The sequence below is a fragment of the Salvia hispanica genome, chromosome 4, assembly GCF_023119035.1.
Source record: "Salvia hispanica cultivar TCC Black 2014 chromosome 4, UniMelb_Shisp_WGS_1.0, whole genome shotgun sequence".
NCBI lineage: Eukaryota > Viridiplantae > Streptophyta > Magnoliopsida > Lamiales > Lamiaceae > Salvia > Salvia hispanica.
Genome location: NC_062968.1, coordinates 54,492,552 through 54,517,563, shown reverse-complemented (window position 1 = coordinate 54,517,563; position 25,012 = coordinate 54,492,552). Strand labels below are relative to the sequence as shown.

The window sequence follows — 25,012 nt, the reverse complement described above, 5'->3', positions numbered from 1 at the left end:
GGAGAGGGCCAATCATCATACACCACGTCAGAATCTCCCTCCAAATCGACCGAGACAAAATATCTTAAATTATCTCAAAATCACGTAATCAGTTCAATTCTTCTTTTGATTTTATTCACCAAATGATTCTGCATTTTGCAATTTTACGCCGATTTTGGGCGTGATTTATGTTCATCGGAAACCAGTCGATTTTGCTGTAAAATATCAACTAGTCTCCATTGAGCTACTGGAATTCAACCGCGGTTTTTTTTGTGTGGTGGCGCTGAGTCAATTGTTTGAGATTTTGATCCGGATATGCAAAAGGTAAAACCCTAGTTTTCCCCCTCGTGACTTCTTCATGAGTAGTTCTATCTTTGTTTTGGGTGTGTTTCATGCACATTTTGCTTGTGATACGAGTTTTGCCTCTTTTGTGTGCGGTTAATTTTCTGAAATGGGACTTGAAATGCCAATACCTATCCATGTGAAGGTTGGGATAGTTTAACAGGTCCTTTGTTTGTAAATTTGCTACGCCAGTGTATACTTTTTGCTTTATCTTTGCTGTCTTTAAGCTCTAGTTAGATAACAGCTAGCTAATTCATCTTCTGCCAACACATTATGGTTGTGCCTATTTTTCATGATTATTCTAATAATTAACTTTGGGAGGATGTTGTTCTTATATTTTACTCATGTTGATGAATGCAGTTAGTGATATAAATAGGGAAGAATTGGGAAAGTGAGGACAAAACCATCAGCTTAAATGGTTGGCAAAAGCAATGGTCGCCAGGAAAATGAAGAAGAATCTGATATGGAACCATATGTGGGATTGGAATTCAATACAGCTGAAGAGGCACAGGAGTTTTACAGTATGTATGCAAGTCAGGCGGGTTTTAAAACAAGGATAGGGCAGCTGTATAGATCACGAGTAGATGGTTCTGTAATTTCCCGAAGATTTGTGTGCGCAAAGGAGGGATTTCAGACACCCATGAGAACTGGTTGTCCTGCTTTCATAAGAGTGCAAAAAGTGGACTCTGGTAAGTGGGTTGTTGCCAATGTAAAGAAGGAACATAACCATGAAATTGAAGCCTCAGAAGAAATATATACTTCTCGGATACCGAGGAAAGTTTTTCCGACTCCAACATCATCAATAGGTGGGGCTAGTCGGACGGGAATTAGATCACACGAAGATGATAGTCCATCTGCTGCAGTAGATACTAAGCGTTTCAAAAAGGAAGAGATGAACACAGTTAATGGACCCTCGGGTGAACCTTCTACGGGTCTTGAGTTTAATTCTGCCAATGATGCATACAAATTTTACTACGCATATGCAACTAACACGGGGTTCAGAATCAGGATAGGTCAATTATTCCGCTCTAAACATGATGGCTCGATTACATCTCGAAGATTTGTGTGTTCCAAGGAAGGACGTCAGCACCCTTCCAGAGTTGGTTGCGGAGCATACATGAGAATACAAAGACATGAAGCAGGAGGTTGGGTGGTTGATCGTCTTCAGGTGGAACACAACCATGCACTTGGCATCCCATTGGATCCTAATAGAACAGTGGATGTTGCACCGAAAGGGTGCAGAGAGGAAGATAGTAGCGTGCTGGAGAATTTGGATTTGGTTGAAACAGATGGAGGCCTCAGCCTAGTCAAACGAGACAGAGAGAGTAGGATTGATAATGATTGGTACGGTGTGCTGTTTGAGTATTTTCAGTCTCAGCAAGCTGAAGAAACAGGGTTTTTTTATGCGGTGGAAATGCGGGCGGGTAAAGGCATGAACCTTTTCTGGGCTGATGCGCGATCTAGATTTTCATGTGCTCAGTTTGGCGATGCAATTGTGTTTGATACAACTTACAGGAGAGATAATCATTCTGTGCCATTTGCTTCATTTGTTGGTATCAATCATCATAGGCAACCAGTACTGCTTGGTTGTGCTCTGATTGCTGATGAATCTGAGGAGTCATTTACTTGGATATTTCAGGCTTGGGCCAGGGCAATGTCAGGTTGTCGTCCTGTATCTATAATAGCTGATCAGGACAGAGCCATTCAACATTCAATTGCACAAGTTTTCCCCGGGACTCATCATCGATTTTCAGCATGGCAAATTGTTGCGAAGGAACAAGAGAATTTGGGTGCATTACTTTCCATGGATGCTGAGTTCAAATATCAGTATGAAGCTTGCATTGTTCAGAGTCAAACAGCGAGTGAATTTGATTTCGCTTGGAACATGCTTATGGACAAATATAATCTGTCCGATAATGCATGGCTTAAGGAGATGTATCAGATGCGTAAAAGTTGGGTTCCTTTGCACATAAAAGGAACATTCTTTGCAGGAATCCCTGTGGATGGGAGCTTAAAATCGTACTTCAGTACATATTTTACTGCCCAGTCACCTCTCAATGAATTTATAGAGCGGTATGAGAAAGCTTTGGAAAAGCGCTATGAAGAGGAAAGGAAGGAGGATTATAACTCATTTAATGTGCAAGCAGTCTTGCACACGAAAGATCCCATTGAAGATCAATGTAGGAGGCTATACACAATTTCAATGTTCAAAGTGTTCCAAAAGGAGCTTTTGGATTGCTACAATTATGTTGGGACCAAGATTAATGTCGAAGGTGCAATCAGTAGATATCTGGTGCAAAACTGTGGAAATGGGGATGAGAGGAATACAGTTGCCTTTAACGCATCGAACTTGAATATCAGTTGTAGTTGTAAAATGTTTGAGTTTGAAGGCGTGCTTTGTCGGCACACGTTGAAGATCTTCCAAATGATGAACATAAGGGAGCTTCCATCTCGCTATATCTTACACCGGTGGACTACAAATGCAAAATATGGCATAATTCGGGACTCTGATTCATTAGGTGGTTCCCATAACTTTAAAGCCTTGATGTTGTGGAGTTTAAGGGAGGAAGCTTGTAACTATATTGAAGCAGGAACAGCATCCTTTGAAAGGTACAAGCTTGCGTTTGAGATCATGCAGGAGGGTAGAAGAAACTTCTGTTGGCAAAACTAGAAACATATCTCAAACCACAGGTTAGAAATGTCTCTTTGTTCAGTTTCAGCTATGTAGTTAATTAGAATCGTTCTCGTTATCTGTAAAATATATCAGAGCAGAAAATCTTGGCTCCAATTCTCTTTTTGAGTCTATCAAGCTTGCAGAGTTCATTATCCCTACTTAAACATTTTCTCCACACGATGATGATATGTGCATATGTTTTACATCATTGTACAAGAATTTGCATTTTCATCACTGAACATCATGTGGATTTCACCGTCACCATAATAGTGATCCAGCCAAGAACCCATACCTTCTTCCCCGCTGCAATTATTCTCCTTTTCGTCCCCATCTTCATCATCTTGATCCTCATTCACCACAAGCTCTACTTTCTTCCCCATTTTCTTCTTCAGTTTCTTCAATACTTTCTCTGGATTGATCCTTCCTATCACCACCACCCTGTCATCCGTCATGCCAGTCATGAACTTCTCCACACCTGTTCCACCATCCCAGCCACTCTTCAGAACCATCTATGTATTGCTCACATCTTGTTGATTCAAGATGTATGTAACATACGTTTGTTTCTTCCGAAACACGTTGTGCTTTTGATATAAATGTATAATGTGCAGCCTAGAGATAAAGGAAAATGATGAAACCTTTGAGTTTGGAAATGGCTTTGGCAACTCTTCTTGCACAGGCATTACAATCCATAGTAATCATATACTCTGCCTTTACAACCTGTTAATTCGAATTGTCCCAGAAATCATTTTGTTATTCTTATTACAGAACCATACATCCAAAATTTCTTAATCACATGTGCACACATAATGTGTATGTATGTATGTATCTTACTTTGTCTGCTCTCGTGTGGTTGGCCATTGAGAAATTCTTGGAATTGAAGAAATAAAAGAAAATTTGTAAACAAGAATCTAGCGGATGTTCATGTTCTAGATGGATAGTTTGATTTTACCTTTTTGGAAAGGGAAATACAGTTATTTCAGTTATTTATGTTAGTAAGATTTTTCTTTTTTTTCCGTCTGTTTTGGTATATTTCCTCCAATTAGTTATGTGTTTTAGAATTTCAATCTTGTTGGGTTGCACTTGTATCTAAGTTTATTCCTCTATATTTCACCCTTAAGGATAAAACTTCATCTATATTATTATTAACGATAATTAACTCAATAATTATTACTTTCATCAATATATATTATACTCCATTTAATTAGATAATTTGCATAAAAAAATACCAATTGGAGATTTATAGTTATAACTAAAAGTTAGTGAACTGTAATTGGATTTAAATAGAGTGGATGCACAATATAAGTTTTTGTCATTGTTATACTCATTTAATACATTTAATCAAAATTCTAATAATAAATCAGTTTTATCAATCTCAACTTGTCGGTCAATTGAATCAACAATCTTCAAAACTCATTTCACCAAATCAAGGTCGAATAACCAAAGCCAAAATATTCATGTAGTTTTAACAAATAAATGAAACCAAATCACATTCCCATAGTAAAACCTTCAAAACAAAATAAAATAAAATTGAAAGGCATTAACTAAACAAGGTTGTAACATATCATTTGAGAAAATAAAATTTCAATTGCTCTCTTTCTTAGCATTCCCAACTTCAATGTGGATTGCTGTAGTGCAAAATAGCTGTGTTCCACTAAGTATTATCAGTAATATCTCCAAAGTTCTCTGTGAAAAATTCCAATCAACAATCAATACCATTCACAAAAATAAAATAAAATACTAAAATAAAAAGTAAAATTAATGAAATGGGTTTTGTACTTACTAGGTTTGACCCTGTCCAGCTTATGTCAATCTCTTTGCATGCAAACCTGCAACACAAATGTTACTCTCCTTCACTTACATTATTATTGAAAATATAAAAAATAAAATAATATGAATAGGTTAAATAAAAAGATAAATTCCTTGTTTATTTTAGATGATTGGAGTTTAAAATTATCCCACGTGTGACAACTCCTATCATTTGAGCTAATTTTGCTTTGATTTTATCCTATAAAAATATGAGAGTGCGTTATACTGTTAACTATTTAAATTGCCAACTCTGCTAACTCATCAATATTGTGCATTAAAAATGTTAATACAGTGACATTAAAATGTCAACACATAATATCAACACATTATATTGAAATTCAACAATATTATGTGTTGACATTTTAATGTCATCGTGTTGACATTTTTAATACACTGCGTTGATGAGTTAGCAAGTTAGCAACTTAAGAAAGTTAGCAATTGATCACTCCCCTAAAAATATGATACTAGAAATAAAATTAGTCGATCATCTATCTTATCAATCAAGAAAAAATGAAAGAAGAGAAGAAGTGAGGAGGAAAATACCCCATTGCTAGCAAAGTAAGGAGCAAAGAAATAAGAGAGGAAGCTGCAGCTGCATGTAGATTTGAAGCATCCTTTTTCACCACATTGTTGATTCCAAGAATTGAGGTTGTGAATCCCACAACCCCAGCTATGAGAGAGAAAATCACCACAAATCCAGTAGCCAAATTCCCAATTGGATAGTATATTGGAAATATCTTAGCTGGAGGAGACAACACAGATGCTGGACACGGACGCAGAAAAAAATATTAGTAGGCGCTCGGCTACTTTTTAGGCCTCAATTCGGCAATAGCTAAGATAATTTTTAATAATTTTCACAATTTTTTAAAAAAATATGTGCAAATATAGAATGGCGCGAAACGATACCCATCTCATGGGATCTCTCGATCCCGTGGTTGACCGCCCATGATGCAATGGAGAGGACGACGAAGTAGAGGAAGACGTTGAGTACTAGGAGGATGAATGCCGCTGATTTGGCTGCTCCAGAAGCCATGATTTAATTTGTGAAGAAAGACTTTTCCTAAAATATAACAACTCCCATTTTCTTGATTTGTGACAGAAACATATATATGTATGTTACAAGAAGCAAATGTTCCATTCTTTGTGAATAAATTAAATATTCTTTTGCTTTTGGTTGAAACAAGTAAAGTATCTTTGTGTTTAAAGAAACTGGAGTTGTTCCTTGGTGAAGCTTCATGTTTGCCTCATGTGGAGGGAAGGAACTTTTCTGATTATCAAATTTAATTAATTAAACACTCCTACTATTTTTAACACAAAATTACTAACAAATGCAAATCTTGTGATTAGAAACTAAAAAGTGAGGAGAATCTTCTTACCAAAGCAATGTCTGAATTTTAGTTTCATGACAGAAAATGCATAATGAAAGCAGAAATAGGTCTGAAACTGGCCAACAACATTCAAGAATGGTAGGAACTCTTCTAGTCCCTTTATTTACAAGAACCTCTCTCATAAAAGGGATCTAAACATAAAAGACAACAAGATTTTTTGCATCCCAACCTCATCCAGATGATGATGTCTTGTGTAAGGCCGTCTTACGCGTTCGTTCACACCTTCAACGACAGTTTCTGCGCTGCAAGAGCTTCGGCCTCAAGGGTCGGCTCCCACAACAGGGTAGTCTCAGCAAGAAGCGCAGTCACCACGTACGGGTCCATGTTTGAGGCTGGGCGTCTGTCTTCCAAATAACCTACAACACAAACCAACATTTCCATCAAGCCTCAGCCTTTATGCAGCAGATATTTTTTCTCTTTAGATTTTGTTTCTACCTTTGCCATTCTTCTCAGTGTCTCGTCCCACACGAATAGAGCAGCCACGGTTAGCAACACCCTGCGGATCATTGCAAATTGTGATGCACGAAACTAGACAAGTATAACATAAATTCATGTATTTAGCAGCAAACGTACCCATGAGAAGGAGTCGATGCTGGCAGTCTCGTGCTTTCCTGTCAGCCTTCGCTCGTTCCCTTCTCCGTATGCACTGATGTGATCCTTGTGGCGAAGGGAGAGGTTCAAAATCGCCTTCTTGATCACTTCGAAACCACCTTCCTCTCTCATGCTCAGGGTGCTTAAGTCCGAAAAAAACAAACAAACTCATGCATAAGTAATTAACTAGAAATTTAACTCTAGCATTAGCCCAACAATACCTGTAATTGGTGTGACATCCTGCTCCATTCCAGTCGCCCTGAACCGTCAAACGATCAAGAATAGATTAGCTAGGTCCCATCTAAATAATCATACCAATTGAGTTATATATATATATCGAAGAAATTGACAGTACTTCAATTGGTTTTGGATCTAGAGTGAGCACAACTCCAGCTTGTTCTGTAATTCTCTGTCAAGAAATGCAACACAACAGATAAGATATAACACAATCTTGTTTAATGATCTCAAGAAATGTACGGTGAACAATGGCGTACCTCAAGCAGGTATCTCGCACACCAGATGTGATCCCCGGCTTCAATCCCAACACTCGGACCAACTTGAAATTCCCACTGCAAGAATCAAGCAACATTATTATCTCTAGTAAAGGCAATATATGTGTGTGTGTGTTTTATGAAGCAAGATGAACTGAGGAAAGATACCTGTCCTGGCATAACCTCCCCATTAGTACCACTGATGTTGATTCCAGCATACAAGCAAGCTTTGTAATGAGCATCGGATATGTCGCGTCCGAACGACTTATCTGCTCCAGCGGCGCAGTAGTAAGGCCCCTAGATTGTTCACAGAAGCATTAACCATGCTATTTCATCAGCATTATATAAATGAAAAAACACAATTTCCTTCTTTCAACTAAGAAACAGAGCTTATCGATACAAACACAGTGCGGAAGATTATGATAAAGATAATCACCTGAGGACCAGGGTAGCCTCCAACAGGCCATCCAAGAGGCCAGTTCACATTAGTTTGGAGTAAGGTGTATTCTTGCTCAATTCCAAACCTAATATTACAATCCAAATATGAAACCACCAATGCCTCTAATGCCTATATGATATGAACTCTTATTACTAATACAGAGATAGAAATTTACCATGGAACCTCAGCTATAACCTTGGGGTTACTGAAGACCTCAGCAGCTTTGGCGCGCTTGTTTGTAGGAATGGGCTCACCTTGGGGCGTGTAAGTATCGCATATGACCTGTTCCAAGCCGCACACATTCAAGAAAAACGCGTAGATTTTCACAAACACAGCATACCATACAACATCAGCATTAGACCATTACACTCACCAAAATGTTATTTCCACCGCGGAAAGGGTCCTTGAAAATGGCTTGAGGGCTGCGAACGGACAAAACGAATTACAATCTAGATTCAAACAGACACAAGATATATGGAAGTACTAAATGGTTTTGATTTTTACTATAGAATAACTTCACTATCCTCTCCAGGGGCCTGGCCTGTACTCGATCCATCGTAGTTCCATTTAGGAAGCTCGGATGGATGCTCAACGGGCTTCGATAAGGTCTAAACACAAAATAGCAACAACAGCATACAATGTAAACATATATATGGTTATCCATCTACAGCATTTGAGTAAAAATAAGGAACAAAAACTAGATCACTGCATTGTGTACCCTTGATTTGCTACGAACATCGATTCCTGACCCTCCAATCCTGCCACAGAAAGGATAGTAAACAACATAAAGATTTGAACTAAACTGCAACAAAAATTTCAAAATCAAGAGAGACATTTATATACCAAATGTATTCAGCAATTATCTTATCAGTGTATGGAGTGACATCCAAGTTCAGTAACTGCTCCACACGGTTAATGGTGCCGCTCTCGGAGCTAGAAGCAAAAACTCTGAATTTAGCAGAGGTTTTGATGGAAGCTTTCTTGTTCTTTTTGAGAACAAGAGAGCTCCACATTTTTGAAGACAATGGAGTAACATCAGTTGAGTTCTTGGCAGTTCTCATCTGCCATTGTGCTGAAGGAGCCAAGATTTGTGCCATTTTTCAAGAAAACTGAAAGTTCAACACAGCAAATCAGTAGTAAGCTCACTAATTCAGCAACAAGAGATAAGTGTACCTACATTACATGCACATAAAGAAATGGATATGAAACTCAACTGCAAAAAGTAGAATTTAGTACCAAGAGAGAGAGAGAGAGATGAGACCAACTAGTTTATAAAAATGGATGGAGGTTAAGGTAAGAGATTCCTTGGCTTTTGCTTAGGAGATAGGGGTATGCATTGAGTGGAGGAAATTTGTTTTTGGGTATATCTTGGAGCCTTGAGGTCACCAAGAAAGTTACCTAAATAATATAAAGAATTAAGATAAGGCTTCTCTCCATGGCATGTGCTTCAATCAGATACAAACACAAGTTGAATATAATAGCTTTGGGTCATTGACTACTAATTGTATTTTATTGATGATTGCAAAACTAAGCTTTCCTTAATTTCAAACCCATTTGTTTAATGCTGGTCTGATTAAAGCTATACACTAAAAGTCACTGACTCCTTCATTGCTCCCAACAACCCCCCCAACCCCAAAGAAAAAACCCAGAAAAACCCTTGATAATTACGAACTATTCAACTCATGAATTTATCAAAGTTCAAATCTTTTTTCATGTACTGTCAGTACCTACTGACGACATAACGACATAGTTAATAGAGAGTGAGGACAAATATCAAAACTAAAAACAAGAAAAACAAGAGGACCCTTCAAAATCTTGAATTGTTCATAGTTTGGGAAAGTTCCAATTATGTTAGGGACAAACACAGAAACAAGAAAACCCAATAAGGATATTGTACTATACTCATAACTCAATAAAGTTTCAATCTTTTTTACTGCAATATGAGAGATAAACTCATTTCGATTATCTGCACCTACTGTACCAAAGAAAAGATGGAGACCGGAGAGTGAAGATATATCTAAACAATCAAAAACTTGGTTATAAAAAAACCCATCAAAAAGTAAAAAAAGAATTAAGCAATAAAAACAATTAGGTGGCATAGTAATGGTGTTGGCAGGTGTGAGATTAACAGCCAAGCATCTAATTATCCAATCAAGATTGCTGTTGAAGATGCTGACATTCCAATGCATACAATCTATGCCGCCCAACATCCCCGGGAACCCATGCTTCTCCCCGTGCATCTGCATCGATCCTCGACATTCTTCGGGGGTAGGGCTTCGAAGATACCGATCACGGAATATTTCAATGACGTCCCGACAGAAAACTTCGCACAACCGCAGGCAGTCGTCTCACCGATGCGGGAGGTACTCGTCCCACATGTCCGCCGCGCCTCCGTAGCCAACCGCCTAATTGCCGCAGTGCACTTTTGTATAGTTGTGTGGCAGGAGTCTGCCAGCCGCGTCGTACCTGAACCGGAAACACAGATATCGACGCCTCTAAAGCGTTAGCGATACGCATAAACAAGTGGTCTACTCTATCCTAAAACGCCGCCTGAAATAGTTGGCCCCAAACCGCGGCTGTTCTGCGAAGTAGTCGTCATATAGCCGCTGATGTGCAGCTACGTGATCCCGATCAATCACTACTCGGCGGTGGACAACGGGTCGATGTCGAGGTACCCGCAGCTGCAAGGCACTATCTAACAGCCACTCTACCTCGCGGGTCGTATAGGCCTCTAACTCTTCCAACACTTGCCATTCGAACTCCTCATCAGCATCCGCACCACTACCACCACTACCACCCGCGTTACTCATTTCGCGTTACTGCTCTTGTACAGAAATTCAGAGAAAGAGAAAGCTCGTTAACACAAGCGGTGCAAATGAAAATGACGTTCAATCGTGTATATATAGTGTTTCGGAAATTAAATTAAAAAAAAAATTACCGCTGGTCGATCGCTCGTCGATCGCCAGCCTACAATGGTGGCGAGCGCATCGGCCAGCGCCGAAATCAACCAGCGCTCGCCTATTTTTTCGCCGAAATGGCGCTCGCCGATTGTAATGGTTCGGCGAGCGGACCGGCCAGCGCCGGGAATCGGCTAGCCGGCCCGCTCGCCGCCATTGTGGATGCTCGAGCCCTAGATCATAGATCTACTAACACTAAAACAATTTTTGAGGTCATTGCTTAAAAAATCAACTTGTTTAGTTTAAATTCTTGATTCATTTTGACTTTTTTATGAAATATAATTATGCTTCACAAGTTATCAAAAATAATTTATTTGTATAATTTATGAAATAAATTTGTTGGCAATTAAATTTTTTAAATATTTTACACGAATTATCAAACTTTGTTATGCATTATGCTAAAATCATTATTTATGTTAAAAGTATCAACCATTAAAAAGGAGTAACAAAATAATAAAGAAACAAATATATGAAGGGCATCTATGTCTTTTTACATATTATCTGTGAGATTATCTTACTACCAAACATGTAAACAAATTATCTCGGTTTATATAGTATCATATAGATTTAAGATAAATAATCTCACTTTGAGTTATCACATGTTAAGACATATAGTCTATCAAACATTCCCTTAAGCTTTTAAGCGAATGAAAAATATAAATACTCCATCCATCCACGAAAAATAGGACACATTTAAAAATTAAAAGTTTTCAACAACTTTCCTTTTACTTTTTTCCCTTCTCTCTTACTAATAATATGGACTTCATATTCCACTAATAATATTTATCTCTTACTTTTTTTTTTCTTCTCTCTTACCTTACTAATTCTACATTAAAACCCGTGTCATTCACAAAGTGTCTTATTTTTTTTGGACGGAGAATGTATTATTTATCATTTTAACTTATAGTTCACTTTGGGAATTAAAAGTTGGACCATGGGTGCAATCTCAGAGTTTCTTTGATGATTAATTTGAGATAATTTAGCTCATGGAACTTGTCTTCTTCTATATATGATTCCTCGTTGTCAAAAACCTTTCTGACTTCTTGTTGAGTTTTGACAAGTTTGCTAGAGCTTCTAATTTTCTCTGACATTTCTCATTCTATGGAAGTTGCTACGTGTGTCAATTCATGCAATGAACATAACCAGAAATGGAAAAGTATAAGCTCAAGTTGAAAAAAGTACAATATCTATGATAATTGGGTATAAGATAATTGATAAGCTGTTCCATAAATTCCGTAAACAAGAATTGACTAACAAGAATTGAATGGTTTTGTCGTAATTGCTTAGACTGAAACTTTATCTATTTTTACCTTTCAATACATTTTTAAATATTTTATAGTCAAAGTAAAACACTCTATTGCTCAAATATTATGTATTCCACACACAGATTGTTTTGGTGTGGGAGACCGCCGGAGGATAATGATAATATCTTTTTACTTTTTTATTATTTGTTATTTCTACAAAATTTTATTTTCTTTTAAATTTACCTATGGTTAATTGACGACGTCGTATTAAGATTATGGTTTACTTATTTTTTTGCTATTACTTATGTGATTGTTTCTACACTATTACTCATTGTTTGCCAATTTTAAGCTCTAAGCAAATTTTATGGAAAAAAAATACTATAATTATATAAGTGATAGGATTGGTCGTTTTTTTAATCAAATTATAGGTATTGCATATATTTTTGTTCTTTCGAGTTGATTTTTATGAAGAAATTGTTAGTGTTGGTCATAATTGAAATACAATCACAAAATATATAAACAATAATTTGTTTGTAAGTGATAACTAATACGTATGAGAAAATGTTTTCAAAATAAGATTGTACGCTATCCCCAAAAAAGGAATTATTGCAATTAATTAATTTAAACTGAAAAAAATGGGCTTTTTCCACAATGTTTTAATTGGGTCTAGTTTGGATGAAATAACTCAATTTTCTTATTTTGATTGGACATAATTGGGCCTTTTACGTTTTCAAGAAACAGTTATTCACAATTCTCTGCTTCCCGCCACTTCTGATCGCATCAACCTCCGTATCCGCCTCGCCACGCACCACCTAGTTCAAGCGGTGGCATCGAACGCGCACCACCTACTTCAAGCGACGGCATCCAACTCCATCTCCGCCTTTACATTGCCGTCCACCCTCCGCGCACCTCCTCCCTCCAAGTTATCGCGCTCTTAATTAGTATATCAGGTTTTCTCTTGTTTCAAGATTATAGTTATCTTGATTTTCTTTACCATACATTAATTTTATATTGAAATTTATTTTATTTGTTTTTATTTTAAAAGTATCCATGACGCCTTGGACTTTAGAGGACCAAATGAAGTTACATCTGCATGTACTACAAAACGGAGAAGATCAATGGAATCTGCTACAAAGGTTTGGTGGGCGGAAGAAGCGCTGCGGCTTGCCGCCTCAAATGTGTTGGAAAATATAAGATATATGTTGGAGGAGTAATTTAGTTTGGAGGAAATATTTGAGAGGAGAATGAGTGCAATATGTGGAAAATGATTTAGGAGATGTTTTGATGTGGAAAGAAAGGAACACTCAATTTCTCAAACTTTCTCAACTTCACAACTTCTCAACTTGTTCAACCTCACAAAATGGTACAACTATGCCATATTTATAGGCATGCATCTCATTTCTAGAATTCTCTACTAGATTCTTTAGTATTTTATATCTAGATTTTTCTCCATAAAAATTTAGATATTTTTCCTAACCTTCTAGGAAATTCTACTAAGATATCTTAATATTTTAATACATACTAATTCTAGAGAATTCTCCTAAAATATCTAGATATTTTAAAACCTACAAATATCTAGATATTCTTCACAATATCTAGATATTTATCATATCTAGATAATTCTACTACAAAAATCAAGTTTAATTATTTTTATTCCAACACCCCCCTAAAAATGATTACCACTTGCATTAATAGTGTGATAATTAATGAAACAAAATAAATTAGTTAAATTCCATCCCTATAATTATGGAAAAATTAATTTATTTTGTATTAATAGTGTGATAATTAATGAAACAAAATAAATTAGTTAAATTCCATCCCTATAATTATGGAAAAATTAATTTATTTTGTAGAGTATTAGTTTAAATTAGCTTCGTACTAAATAATACAGTAACAATTCTTTAAAAATGATTACAATTGAATTATAAGTGATTTACCTAAATACCCCTAAAATTCCCCTTATTTTCTTAAATACTCCCAAAACTCCTCTTTTATATATTGTATAGATGTATAGATACTCCTGAAACTTCCCTTTTATATATCCCTTTTATATATTGTACTTTTATATATCGTACAGAGGTATAGATATGGTGGCCAATATGTTATTATATCATGATATTTTCACCAATTATATTTTCACCGAGAGAGAAAGATGAGAGCAAATGGAAGAGAGGATTTTCAAAATTTTAAATATTTATGACAGTTAATAGATTGTCCAACGTTAACCATAACAAAGAAAGTAACACTAATTATCAGATAATACGTTTATATTATGAATTATAATTCGGCGATCAATCTGTTTGAGGTTTCGAAATTTTCTGCTGCAGTCCTATGCTGATTTAAATACAAGTAACACTTAAATAAAAAAGGTCTAAGCTCTCTTAATTTAATATCCATTTTTTAATTGAGAAGGGCCCTTTCATAAAAAAGTCTAAGCTCTCTTAATTTAATATCCATTTTTTATTGAGAAGGGCCCTTTCAATATCTTGAATTGTTCCACTCATAAATTAAAATATACGTATATAATGTCATAAAAAGGATTTTACTCACGCTGAATCACATGAATTTTGATTGAATTGATTATCAATTTTTGTCTAATTTATTTGTCAAAACTCACAACTCAATAGAAAATGCCAAAATTTACTATGTTATTGGTTGGACGTTTAGTAATCTGCCCAAGGACAGTTCTCCATCTTTTAAATTTTATTGCTTTTACGAATTAGTTAACTTGTACTCATAAATCATAATGTATTTGTGTATAATTTTGGTTGGATAAAAACATAAACTAATTAATTCAAGATGTTTTTAGGGGAATAATTTTGATATTGCTTGGACTATATGGTAAAATACTCTTCAAAATTATAAACACAAAGATAATTATAACAAAACAGAATTATTTATTTAATCACATCAAATAGGTGTAAATTGTCAATGTTTCGTCAGAGATAATTTTGTGTACAAACTGTAGTTCCTCAAACATAAATTGCGGAAACTTGCGAGGTCAAATTGTAATAACCTAAAACTTTCATGCTTTTTCTTTTTCTTTATTTTTTACAGAAATCCAGTCTTTTTCTCTCTCTTTTGAGAAGAAATATAAGAAACCGTGCAGCTTTTTGAGCCTTTTTTATTTAAATATGTGACGATATATATAGGCACATATACATGTATATCATGATTTCTGTTCAATTTGCATGATTTATTTGGTATAATTCGAGAAGTAGGGGTGGTCAGGGAAGATCTTGATTGCTTGAATCTCTAATGGAACAGCTCATCAACTTCATTATAAGACCGCCCAGGTGAGAAAAATCAAATCTTGAAAATTTACACTAGTTTATGTGTTTGTTTAATGGATCATTTGCAAAGTCTGGTGTGAAATTTGGTTATTTTCATGTACTGTGTGAGCTTGGATTTACTTCCGAATTTAGTGTGCATTTTTATTTGTGGGAATTGTATATCCCACTTTTGTGTGAATTTTATTTCCTTTTAAGTAATTTTACTAATATGATTTATTTTCCTTATTTTGCTTTGATCTTATTACTGTATTTGGTGAATTTATGGTTAGGTATTTGCGAAATTTCTGTATCTGAATTGGGGTTGTTTAATTCTGTGTTGCAGCTTTATATGTTGCTTTAGTTTTTCGTGTTCTTATAAAATTAGTTAGCTAGTTAGGAATTAGGATAATGTGTTTTATCAGCTGAAGTTTGAAGTCTTGATCTTGTACTTCTCTGAGTAAGAATGATTTCATGGGGCTGTTTGCTGGTTCGATTGAAACCTTTAATTGTGATTCAAATCTTCATATTAGTCTTGATTAAAGAATAATCCTTGACAGAGTTCATGCCCTTTTTCCATAGTCAAACATAATTTTGCAGTTTAACTACTCGGTCAACTGTAATACCTAATTTGGATTTGCATGAAGGAGCAATCAAAGGTGTTTCTTTTTTATGTAACCATTGTTTAAGAGGGTCTGAAGAATAATATATCACACATTTATGTATCATGTATGAAATTGAGATTGCAACTGGTTCTAAATGTAATGACTGCAGTATCTTTATTACTGAGCTACTTATTCTGTTTTATCTAGTTCATGTGATGTACTAACCAACTGAATTTTCTTCCTTTATCTGGATGGCAGAGCTGAATACAATCCAAAAAATGATTTGTTAGATGAAGAATTTTTGCTAAAGGGGAAGTGGTACCAGAGGAAAGATTTGGAGGTAAGCTGTACTTATCATAGCCAGTCATAATACATCAGTTTCCTTAGATTGTGTCTATCACCACTAGTTTTAGATTTTTATATACTCCCTTAGATTGGCTCTCGCCGACTTACTTGCCTATGTTTATACATGCTATATCTGCTGCTACTGGGGGTGTCTTACTTTTCTTGATGTCATGCCAACATCTTGATATTGGGTATAAAATTTATATTCCTGCTGGATTTTCTTGTAAAATTAGATTTGTTATTTTTCCTCATGTTGGGAGGTTTAGATAGACCTTGAAACACTTAGAGGGAACTAATTTGTGATTATGTAGAATATTTTTCTTCCTCGTCATTTTTCTTATTCATTTATCAATTTGCCATTTTTTTTTTATTCTTTCCTCATAATCTCATTCTTGAAGGATCATATAACTGGTATTTTAGGTTGTGGTTGATAGGTTGGTATTGGGTGTGACTTTCTATGTTTTCTCCCCAATCCAGAAACATTTATTGAGACAAAATGATGCATTTGTCTTGCAGGTTAAAAACAGTCGAGGAGATGTTCTGCTATGTAGCCATTACATGCCCGTTGTCCCTCCCGAAGGAAAGACACTGCCCTGTGTAATCTACTGTCATGGAAATAGGTTAGTTATTCTGCTAACTGGAGAAGTCTTCTGGTGGAAGCTTCACGTATAATTTTCCTGCTTTATTCCAATTCTATTCACGAATTAGCTCTTTGTCTTGGACTATCTTCAGTGGATGCCGTACAGATGCCAGTGAAGCTGCTGTTATATTGTTGCCATCGAACATCACGGTTTTTACTCTCGACTTCTCTGGTTCTGGACTATCAGGCGGAGAGCATGTTACTTTGGGTTGGAATGAGGTAAGTGGTCTGAATGTCATCTCATCTTTGCTAGTTTTCTCCGACCTCATTCTAGTGGTTTAATTTGGGGTGGATTACATGGGGCACTGAAATTGAGCAGCCATATTAGCCCTTTACCCTTATAACTATTAAGTCCATTTTATTTCTTTGGAAAAAGATGTGATTTTTAAGCAGGCTTGTCTATCTGGAGTTTCGTGTTATAAGGTGTGAGAGATTGTGGATTGTCCTTATCTATGAGGAAGAGAGATAATGCATCCAAGAATAATGAGATTTTTTAAAGGTGAATAGTGTTTGGGGATGCTATATGTAAGTCGATAGAAAATCTCTGGGCAAACATATAACGATCAATATTAAAAGAACATAGTGTTTCTGGACACATCAGAGATTTGATAGGAAGCGTTTCTGGTTATTTTCTTGTTCTATGGTTCTGCTGGTCAAGTTTACATACAATGCATCTCTGAGTTTCATCCTAATTTGGTCTTGTTTTTGCAGAAAGATGATCTCAAAGCTGTGGTTAATTATCTACGTGAAGATGGAAATGTTTCTTTAATTGGATTGTGGGGCCGCTCCATGGGTGCTGTTACTAGGTCATTATGTTGTTTCATTTTCTAGTGATGCTTATATATGAGTATCTTATGTATTGAACTATGCTTTTGTTACTTTATAATCCCTTGATGGCCACTAACAGTGAACTTCGGTGGGACAGAACTCTTTCTGATGCATATTGTTTACAATGTTCAGTCTTGAGGATACTCAATTTCCCGCAGAATCTTCCTTGTTCCTCACTTTCTCTCCTTTTTTTTGGGGAGGGGGGGTGTGACCTTTTCTTAATACTGATACAGAATAAGAAAGAAAAAGATATCATTTCTGGCCATCTAGTTAAACTCCATATTTTGGTCGTCTAAATTTGTAAAGTCTAAATATCAATACGTCATTCTTTGCTCTAACTCTATGATCGTCTAGATTTCCACTAGTTAACAAAAAAAATATTTTCTTCTTTCAGCTTGATGTATGGAGCTGAGGATCCTTCAATTGCAGGAATGGTTTTGGATAGCCCCTTTTCTGATTTGGTTGATTTGATGATGGAACTGGTTGATACATACAAAGTTCGGCTCCCCAAATTCACTGTAAGCTGACCAGTTTATATAGCAAGCTTAGATTCAGTCAGGAATTCAATGCCACCTGAACATTGGTGACTAATCCTAAATATTTTTCCTTCTTCATTTCACTGATCTCTTCGTCTGTTCTCTTATTGTAGGTTAAGTTTGCCATCCAGTATATGAGAAAAGCTATCCAAAAGAAGGCAAAATTTGACATTATGGAGCTGAACACAATTAAGGTATCTTATCTGAACATTCATTTCCAACTGCTAATGTCTTATGCCATTGTAATTCTGATACAGCCACATTTCTAGGCAAGTGAGTTGTTTTAGTTAAATATAGTATTTTCCTTGACCTCTTTAAATTGAATAGTTTCTGTAACAGTGTGAACATGAGGCTGTGTTGAAAATAGAAAATTCAACAATGTTACCAGTTGTTCTAACAAAGCACAACATTTACCATGTATTTTCTAGACTTACCAACTGGAACTCTTTCTCATCTTCAGGTTGCAAAATCTTCCTTTGTCCCAGTTCTGTTTGGCCATGCCATCGAAGATGATTTTATACAACCCCATCACTCTGATCGTGTTTTCGATGCTTATGTGGTAATAATCCCACCTTTGAAATCTTTTTCCTTTTCTATGTTTTACTTCAGATATAGTCTTGTTGATGGTATCATGCTCATTGTGGTTGTAACATTGTCCAGAATATCTTCAGTTCCTTTTCTATTTATTGCATTTATATATCAGTATATTTACAAAAAACTGATCCACAGGGAGACAAGAATATTATAAAGTTCGAGGGGGATCACAACTCTCCCCGCCCTCAGTTTTATTTTGATTCTATAAGTATTTTTTTCAACAATGTATTACAACCACCCGAGGATGAAGGAGGAAGTACCTACTTCGACTTGAGTAACGACTATTATCCCAGGGTATATTGCTTGCTTTTCTTCAAACTCTTTTCTCCTTTCATTTTGACTAAAACTTGAATTGATGTCGATCATCCTCTTTTGTTAATTTTGAAACCTTCAGGGTAGATGGAGCACAGTCCAGGATTTGGAGCTTTCAGATGAATTATCGGGTTCACCTTCTGGTACGTATCATGTTGATGCTTTTCAGTTATAAGCTCATTTTTTAGCAGCATGCACTGGTTCATGTTTCATCTAATGCAGGTCCGCCAGCTACTAGCACCGAGGATGCCATCAGGCAACTTCGCTCCAGGAGGCCCATGAGTGCAACTGTGGTAAGTTACGGTTTCTGAGGTGTCAGAAAAATTCTGTTGACAAAAGAGCTTTCACTATCAAATTCTTTCTCGGGCAAGGAAGAAGTGATACCAACCATCTCAGGAGTTGATTACTGAATTTTCATGTATTTGCAGTCTAGTTTAGGTTAGCTGGTGGTGATGGCTGACTAGTATGTTGTTATATTCCAGGTTCCGGCAGATATCTCGTCCAAAGATAATCAACCTGACTCTGAGGTACCTGTCTGAAAACCAGAGCTTGCATTTTCAAAAGTTTTCTTACACTTAACATTGTATCTGTTGAGTTGTTCGTGTTTGTGCTTTACTACATGATTTTGCTCTATTGAATTGAATGCTGAAGGAAGTACCAATATAGTTTGAACTTTGTATTCCATTTCTGAGTGGTGAAATGGAACTCTTCTATAGAGTAGAGAGGTATTCATCCATATAAAGCCACCTCCTCCAAGGAGGGAAGGGACTCAAACGAGCTCTCCCCATTACGAAGAGGAGACGGCTTAGGATTACTACAAGCCGTGAAAAAAACAAATTGTCCGTCTCAAATGGCTTTTTTTTTTTTTTTTTAAATTTTCTTTTGTTGAAAAATTCGTGGATTTGGAAAAAAGGAAAGAGATAGTACGGGGACCGCGTTGTAATTTTCACACAGTAAAGTATAGCATGGCCTAATGAACTAACTGCGGCGAAAATGCAGTGTTCTGTTGTACAACCTGAATCATGCGGTTCACATTTCTTCTGCAGGTGGAGAGTCGGAGCTCCGATGCTCAGCCATCGACTTCTAACATGATAAGCCTTGAATTCTCGAGAGATAGTCCTCATGGCTCGCTTGGGCCTGGATCAGTAGACGACGACGAATATGTCGAGTACTCTCTTGATATGTTGGCAGAATTTCCAAGCAATGTTGAAGAAGAAGAAAGGGTAACTGCAAGCAATATCCATAGATTTGAGTTCTCCTTTATTAACATATTAAAAGGTTCCTTGCTGATATTGCTCAAACTGCTAGATGTTGATGGTGGCCATATTCGAGTCGTTGAAGGACTCAAAGGAACCGTCATCGGGTGTTGGTGGCAGTTCTCTCCCTAACCCAGAACCGGCACCAAAAGACGAAGCAGAAGGCACAATCTTACAACCAGAGACTTCTTCTCAAAATCCGCCATCTTCCGAAGCGGAACATTCTAAAACTTGCTCTCCTAGTGATGACACGCCAAAGGCTGACACAAGTACAGTAACCAATGCGGGTGCCCCACATCCCAAGCAAGAAGAAACGACGACTCAGATTGATGCACCGTCGGATAATCGCAGGCCGTCTGATGTTGATATGGCTGACCGGACGAAAGTCACCGTAGAGGTCGAGAAAAACCAGACTGCGAATATCATAGACGGTTTGTTGCGTCGCTGGGATATCTTCAGAAACAGATGATTCATAGTTTAGCATTTGAAGTAAAACTGCACAAAGTTACCACTCTGAAATGTGATGATAAAAATGGTGTCATTTGTTGTATCTATTGGTTGAATATTCTTTCAAAGTCTTTGTACAGATGATGCAAATTTGTTTAACTTCTAATTGATCTTGAAATAATTGTTATACATTATATATAATTATACATACACATAAATATCAAGAATGAAAAAATGCTCTTGTATTGTAGTCACCCCTCTAACAGCTTCATTGCAGCTTCAACAAGTGCAAGCATGGTCACTTTATGCCTGCAGAGCCCAACTGTTCCAGAGAAAATGTTGAAGCTCTCGAGCTCCGACGTTGTCTCTGTGACGGACTCGAGCTCCCTAGCCATCCCCAGACCTCGGAAGGCCCTCACGTTCTCTCTCTCCTCTTTCATCAGCCAGATGGCCAGCTCTATGGTGTACCTTCTCATGCTGGGAACCTTGATACATGGCTGCTGATACTTGCTCAGGATCAAGAACAGCCGATTCGGAAGGTCCATCTCTCTAATCCCAACTCTCTTGAACATGCTTCTTGATTCTTGATGATCCATGAACTTGAACATGTATGATGCTGCTCCAATCATCACCTCCAGAAGCTTCCCCTCCTCTCTCATGATGGCTTCAAGAATCTGTCAACACTAAGTTAGTATTCTCCAATTTCTTGAAAATTGAGGAATTTAGGTTGCAATAAGGTGGATGATGTTAATGTACTCACAGTTGGTGCAGCAGCAGTGAGGCTCTTGAGGTGGTGAAAGCAGTCATCTCCACTAAAAGCAAAGAGATTTCTGAGAATCCTGGCTGCATTAACCCGAAGTAGCGGCGTCTCCACTGCCGTGACGAGACGCTCGTTGAGGTCGAGCTTCAGTATACCCCTGCAGGTGCTGTCACTCTCCAATGCCAGCATCGCGAGAGCCTCGCCTGCAGCAGCACGAACATGCTGCTGCTCCTCTGGTATGCTGTCGTTGAAAAAGATCCTAAACAGCTCCTTCACAACCCCTCCGGTGGCTCCGATCCTCTCCGTCGCTTCCTCCTCAATCGCCAAGCTAGTCAATATCTCAATCCCCAGAATCTGAAGCTCAGGATGCCTGTCTCCATACCTCAACACATCTCTGATGTAACCAATCGTCAAAACAATCTCGGAGATCTCCCTCCTCAGCTGCCTCCCGGCCGCCCCAGCCGTGCTCGCCAGCATCTTCAGCACCTGCATGGACAGCTTCACCGTGGCAGTCTCTGACGAAGGCCCCCTCAGCAGGCTCTCGTCCGCGTGGGCGAAGTCTATGATCTTTGGCAGCAGCCCTTTAGTGTTGCCGATCTTGCCACATATGTCGTGATCACGAGCTAGCTTCTTCAAGATCTCGAGTCCTACATTGTTGAACGACCACGGCCGGCCATGGCCCTGACCTCTCTTTTTCTTCTTCTCGGATATCTGATCGCTTACGCGTCCATGGCCGCGTGAACGATGCAGCAAGCAAGAGATAGACTCGAGCGCCCCTGCAATCCCGGCAATCCTCTGAGAGTTATGCTTCTTGCTAGCTAGCTCAGACAAGATCTCTGCAGCAGAGTATCTGATCTCTTCCTCTTCTTCATCCTTCCAGTTTAACATCTCCACCAGCCTCTCCACCACAGGTAGATTGATCCCGATTTTCTGCAGGGTATCTTGGGAGAACCGCGAGCTGGTCGCGAATCTCCTCAAGATCCTCGCCCCGATGAGATTCTCATCGGATGAGTTAGAGCTTAGAAGCTCCATGGCGAAGGAGACCATGTCCATTTTCAATCCATCGAAGACACTCCCGTTGACACATTTTGAATATGCGTCGTAAAAGAATCTCCGGATCGAAATCAGACCGGAATCTCCCAACTCACACTCTTTGTTAACAATTTCCAACAAAGAATCGAAGGTGAGCTTCCATTCCCAATAGGCTTTCTCGAGCAGAAACAGCAGAGCTTCAGAAAGGGATAAAGAGTAGAATATGATCAAGGCCGATTCCCGGTTCCTTTTATCGGAATTGTCCTTCTCCATGTCTCCAAAATCACGGTGGACGAGCTTGATCATCGACAGAACCACGCACGATACAGCAGAAGCGAGCTGCAGCCAGTGGAGGACTCTGCTGACATTTGTTGATATAAACATCCATTTCCCGTACGAGAGCAACGGCACCTCCGAGCTCGTCCACGTCCGCGTGGGGGGCCGTTTCTCCCCCCAATTGGTTCGTAGCTGCCTTGTTGCGTGATGCTTGGCGGTTCTTGATGACGAGAAGGCGGTCTTGATGGCTCGGAAGGTGGAAATGCCGGCTTCGGTGATGGACCATGTGGCTTGGTGCTGAAGCTCGAGCTCGTGGCTGCGGCTGAAGATGCGGGTGCCCTCGATGAGGAGGATGATGGTGATGAACCAGAAGTCGGTCTTGTCGAGGGTAATGGCAAAGCCGCCAAGGAGGACTACGGTGGCCCAGATGAAGCCGAGCGTGCCGATACCAGAGGCGGTTTTTTCCAGCACGGCCAGGCGGAGGGCGAAGAGGGTCAGCTGCTTCTCCGGGGCCCGGGCTGAGGAAAGGGAGGAGGAGGCGTCGGTGGCGCTGCTGGCTTTCGTGTCGAGGCTGGTGGTTGGGGTGTTGCTGAGCTCAAAAATGTGGAGATGGACGCTGCCTTGGCTTTCACTAGGTGAAGAGTTGTGATTCATGCTGCTTTTTGTTTGTTTGTTTGAGAGTTTTGGGGGTTTTAGTTTGAGAAGATGAGAATGTTTTCAATCAAGAATTTCAAGTTGATAGATATGAATGTTTTTCTTCTTATTTTTTGGTTGAATTCTTCTAGTAGTGTATATATATAGATAGGGAGAAATGTGATTGAACTTAGAGTGCACGTTTTCTGAATAAATACATTTCAAATGAGGAAAGATAACTGTTAAGCTGGGTCTCTTTATGCTTTCATTTTAAATTTCTATTTGTGTTTCATTGTTTGCAATCATGATTTCTTTTTGATAGACATGCACGTTGCAAGTCATTTGCACACTGACGGATCCATTAAACGGAACTCGATTTTGGGGTCAGATACATTGAAAAAGGTAGTTGTCGGGTATTGAAAGGCAGATACAGTGTGACAGTCGCCGTTGAATAAAAAAAGAACGGAAATGAACCACAACTCGAAAGATAGAGCGAAGTTGTCGTGCTGTGGGGACGACGACAACTCCAAAGACTGAATTTAATGGAATTTTTCGATCATCATGAGACGTTGGTTGGATCGGTTGACCCTCGGACACCACCTGACCCTGGTAAAACGAGACGTTGTGATCGATTAATTCATGCATATCTCTTGTAACAAGGGACGTCTACACACTTTCACCCAAAAAAAAAAAGCACTATAATTCATGCATATCTCTTGAAATTGATTGAAGGGGGAAAAGGTTAGATAAAATTTGCTACAAAAAAGATTGCAAAAAATAATTTTCTCTAATTAGTCATGAATTTTCGTAATTGACTAAAATTTCCTAAAATGCAATATGTGAATCTATATTTAGTAATCCAAAAATCATGAAATAATAAGGCATCGTTAATTGCTTAATTAATGTGCCTATAGTGGAGCGCTGTTACCATATTCCATGCCTAAATAAGTTTATGTTCAATTAATTAACCGCTTAAGCAGTAATTTGACCCCTAATATACACAGTTTTTTTAATCTACTTTGAAACATTTTTTTTGGTTTTATAAATAAACGTTCAAATACATACATACAAGTTGTAAATTCCAAAGTGATTCCAGCATAAGTCAACTAATTTTGAGTGGATGTTAGTTAAAGATTACGAGAATGTTAGCCAAATTTTCTTTATTTTGTACTTTAAGCCATGTCAACTTGAAATTATATTATTATATCTTATAATCTTAGATTAGGCTGTATAGATTATTGATTATTGCTATAGTTACTACAGTACTATATTCAATTATTGACTAATTCTTGGATTTGTGAATAACAATAATTGTGTAATTTTATGGTACATGAGTTGGCCATGGCTTCTACGATTCAATAACACAAAGTCTATTTGTGTCAAGCTAAAGGCTGCTATAGATATGGGTCTTTGTCTCATCATTTACTTATTATTTCTTTTGAGTACAAGAAAATTAGGTGACATATATTTGGTTTACATAAATTTTAAAGGCTGTCAATTAATCATAATTTGGCTTGCTAAATAAAACACAATGCACTATCATATTATGGAAAATGGACCAATTCAAA

At 37.7% G+C, this 25,012-nt stretch overlaps 6 protein-coding genes across 7 annotated transcripts; 2 read left to right on the top strand and 4 right to left on the bottom strand.

The window, feature by feature from the left end:
- The first annotated feature begins 122 nt into the window (after positions 1–122).
- LOC125219519 (protein FAR1-RELATED SEQUENCE 7-like) lies at positions 123–3,159 on the top strand. The gene is made up of 2 exons (XM_048121517.1): positions 123–303; positions 682–3,159. The coding sequence occupies exon 2, from the start codon at positions 737–739 to the stop codon at positions 2,990–2,992; it is 2,256 nt and encodes a 751-aa protein (XP_047977474.1). The 5' UTR covers positions 123–303; positions 682–736; the 3' UTR covers positions 2,993–3,159.
- A 36-nt stretch (positions 3,160–3,195) lies between these two features.
- LOC125221410 (heavy metal-associated isoprenylated plant protein 19-like) lies at positions 3,196–3,853 on the bottom strand. The gene is made up of 3 exons (XM_048123528.1): positions 3,827–3,853; positions 3,631–3,712; positions 3,196–3,470 (listed from the first exon to the last, which is right to left on the bottom strand). The coding sequence occupies exons 1-3, from the start codon at positions 3,851–3,853 to the stop codon at positions 3,196–3,198; spliced, it is 384 nt and encodes a 127-aa protein (XP_047979485.1).
- Positions 3,854–4,429: 576 nt separating this feature from the next.
- On the bottom strand, positions 4,430–5,891 carry LOC125222953 (membrane protein PM19L). Its single transcript, XM_048125860.1, has 4 exons — positions 5,708–5,891; positions 5,345–5,564; positions 4,776–4,821; positions 4,430–4,678 (listed from the first exon to the last, which is right to left on the bottom strand). Exons 1-4 carry the CDS (start codon positions 5,832–5,834, stop codon positions 4,577–4,579), a joined length of 495 nt encoding a protein of 164 aa, XP_047981817.1. The 5' UTR covers positions 5,835–5,891; the 3' UTR covers positions 4,430–4,576.
- Positions 5,892–6,159: 268 nt separating this feature from the next.
- LOC125222952 (glutamine synthetase, chloroplastic) lies at positions 6,160–9,102 on the bottom strand. 2 transcript variants are annotated; one of them, XM_048125859.1, is made up of 14 exons: positions 8,947–9,102; positions 8,554–8,819; positions 8,429–8,468; positions 8,215–8,318; positions 8,084–8,132; positions 7,886–7,992; positions 7,708–7,795; positions 7,440–7,568; positions 7,275–7,349; positions 7,136–7,189; positions 7,002–7,039; positions 6,763–6,922; positions 6,625–6,685; positions 6,160–6,545 (listed from the first exon to the last, which is right to left on the bottom strand). In XM_048125859.1, exons 2-14 carry the CDS (start codon positions 8,805–8,807, stop codon positions 6,406–6,408), a joined length of 1,299 nt encoding a protein of 432 aa, XP_047981816.1. In that variant the 5' UTR covers positions 8,808–8,819; positions 8,947–9,102; the 3' UTR covers positions 6,160–6,405. The 2 variants fall into 2 exon arrangements, with proteins under 2 accessions (XP_047981816.1, XP_047981815.1); XM_048125858.1 differs by having other exon boundaries at positions 8,925–9,081.
- A 5,936-nt stretch (positions 9,103–15,038) lies between these two features.
- Positions 15,039–20,902, top strand: LOC125222951. Its single transcript, XM_048125857.1, has 14 exons — positions 15,039–15,207; positions 16,044–16,125; positions 16,647–16,750; positions 16,863–16,989; positions 17,482–17,576; positions 17,993–18,116; positions 18,248–18,328; positions 18,595–18,693; positions 18,864–19,022; positions 19,123–19,183; positions 19,263–19,333; positions 19,523–19,567; positions 20,087–20,263; positions 20,349–20,902. Exons 1-14 carry the CDS (start codon positions 15,170–15,172, stop codon positions 20,763–20,765), a joined length of 1,680 nt encoding a protein of 559 aa, XP_047981814.1. The 5' UTR covers positions 15,039–15,169; the 3' UTR covers positions 20,766–20,902.
- Positions 20,885–23,635, bottom strand: LOC125222950. The gene is made up of 2 exons (XM_048125856.1): positions 21,504–23,635; positions 20,885–21,417 (listed from the first exon to the last, which is right to left on the bottom strand). The coding sequence occupies exons 1-2, from the start codon at positions 23,463–23,465 to the stop codon at positions 20,995–20,997; spliced, it is 2,385 nt and encodes a 794-aa protein (XP_047981813.1). The 5' UTR covers positions 23,466–23,635; the 3' UTR covers positions 20,885–20,994.
- Positions 23,636–25,012: the final 1,377 nt, after the last annotated feature.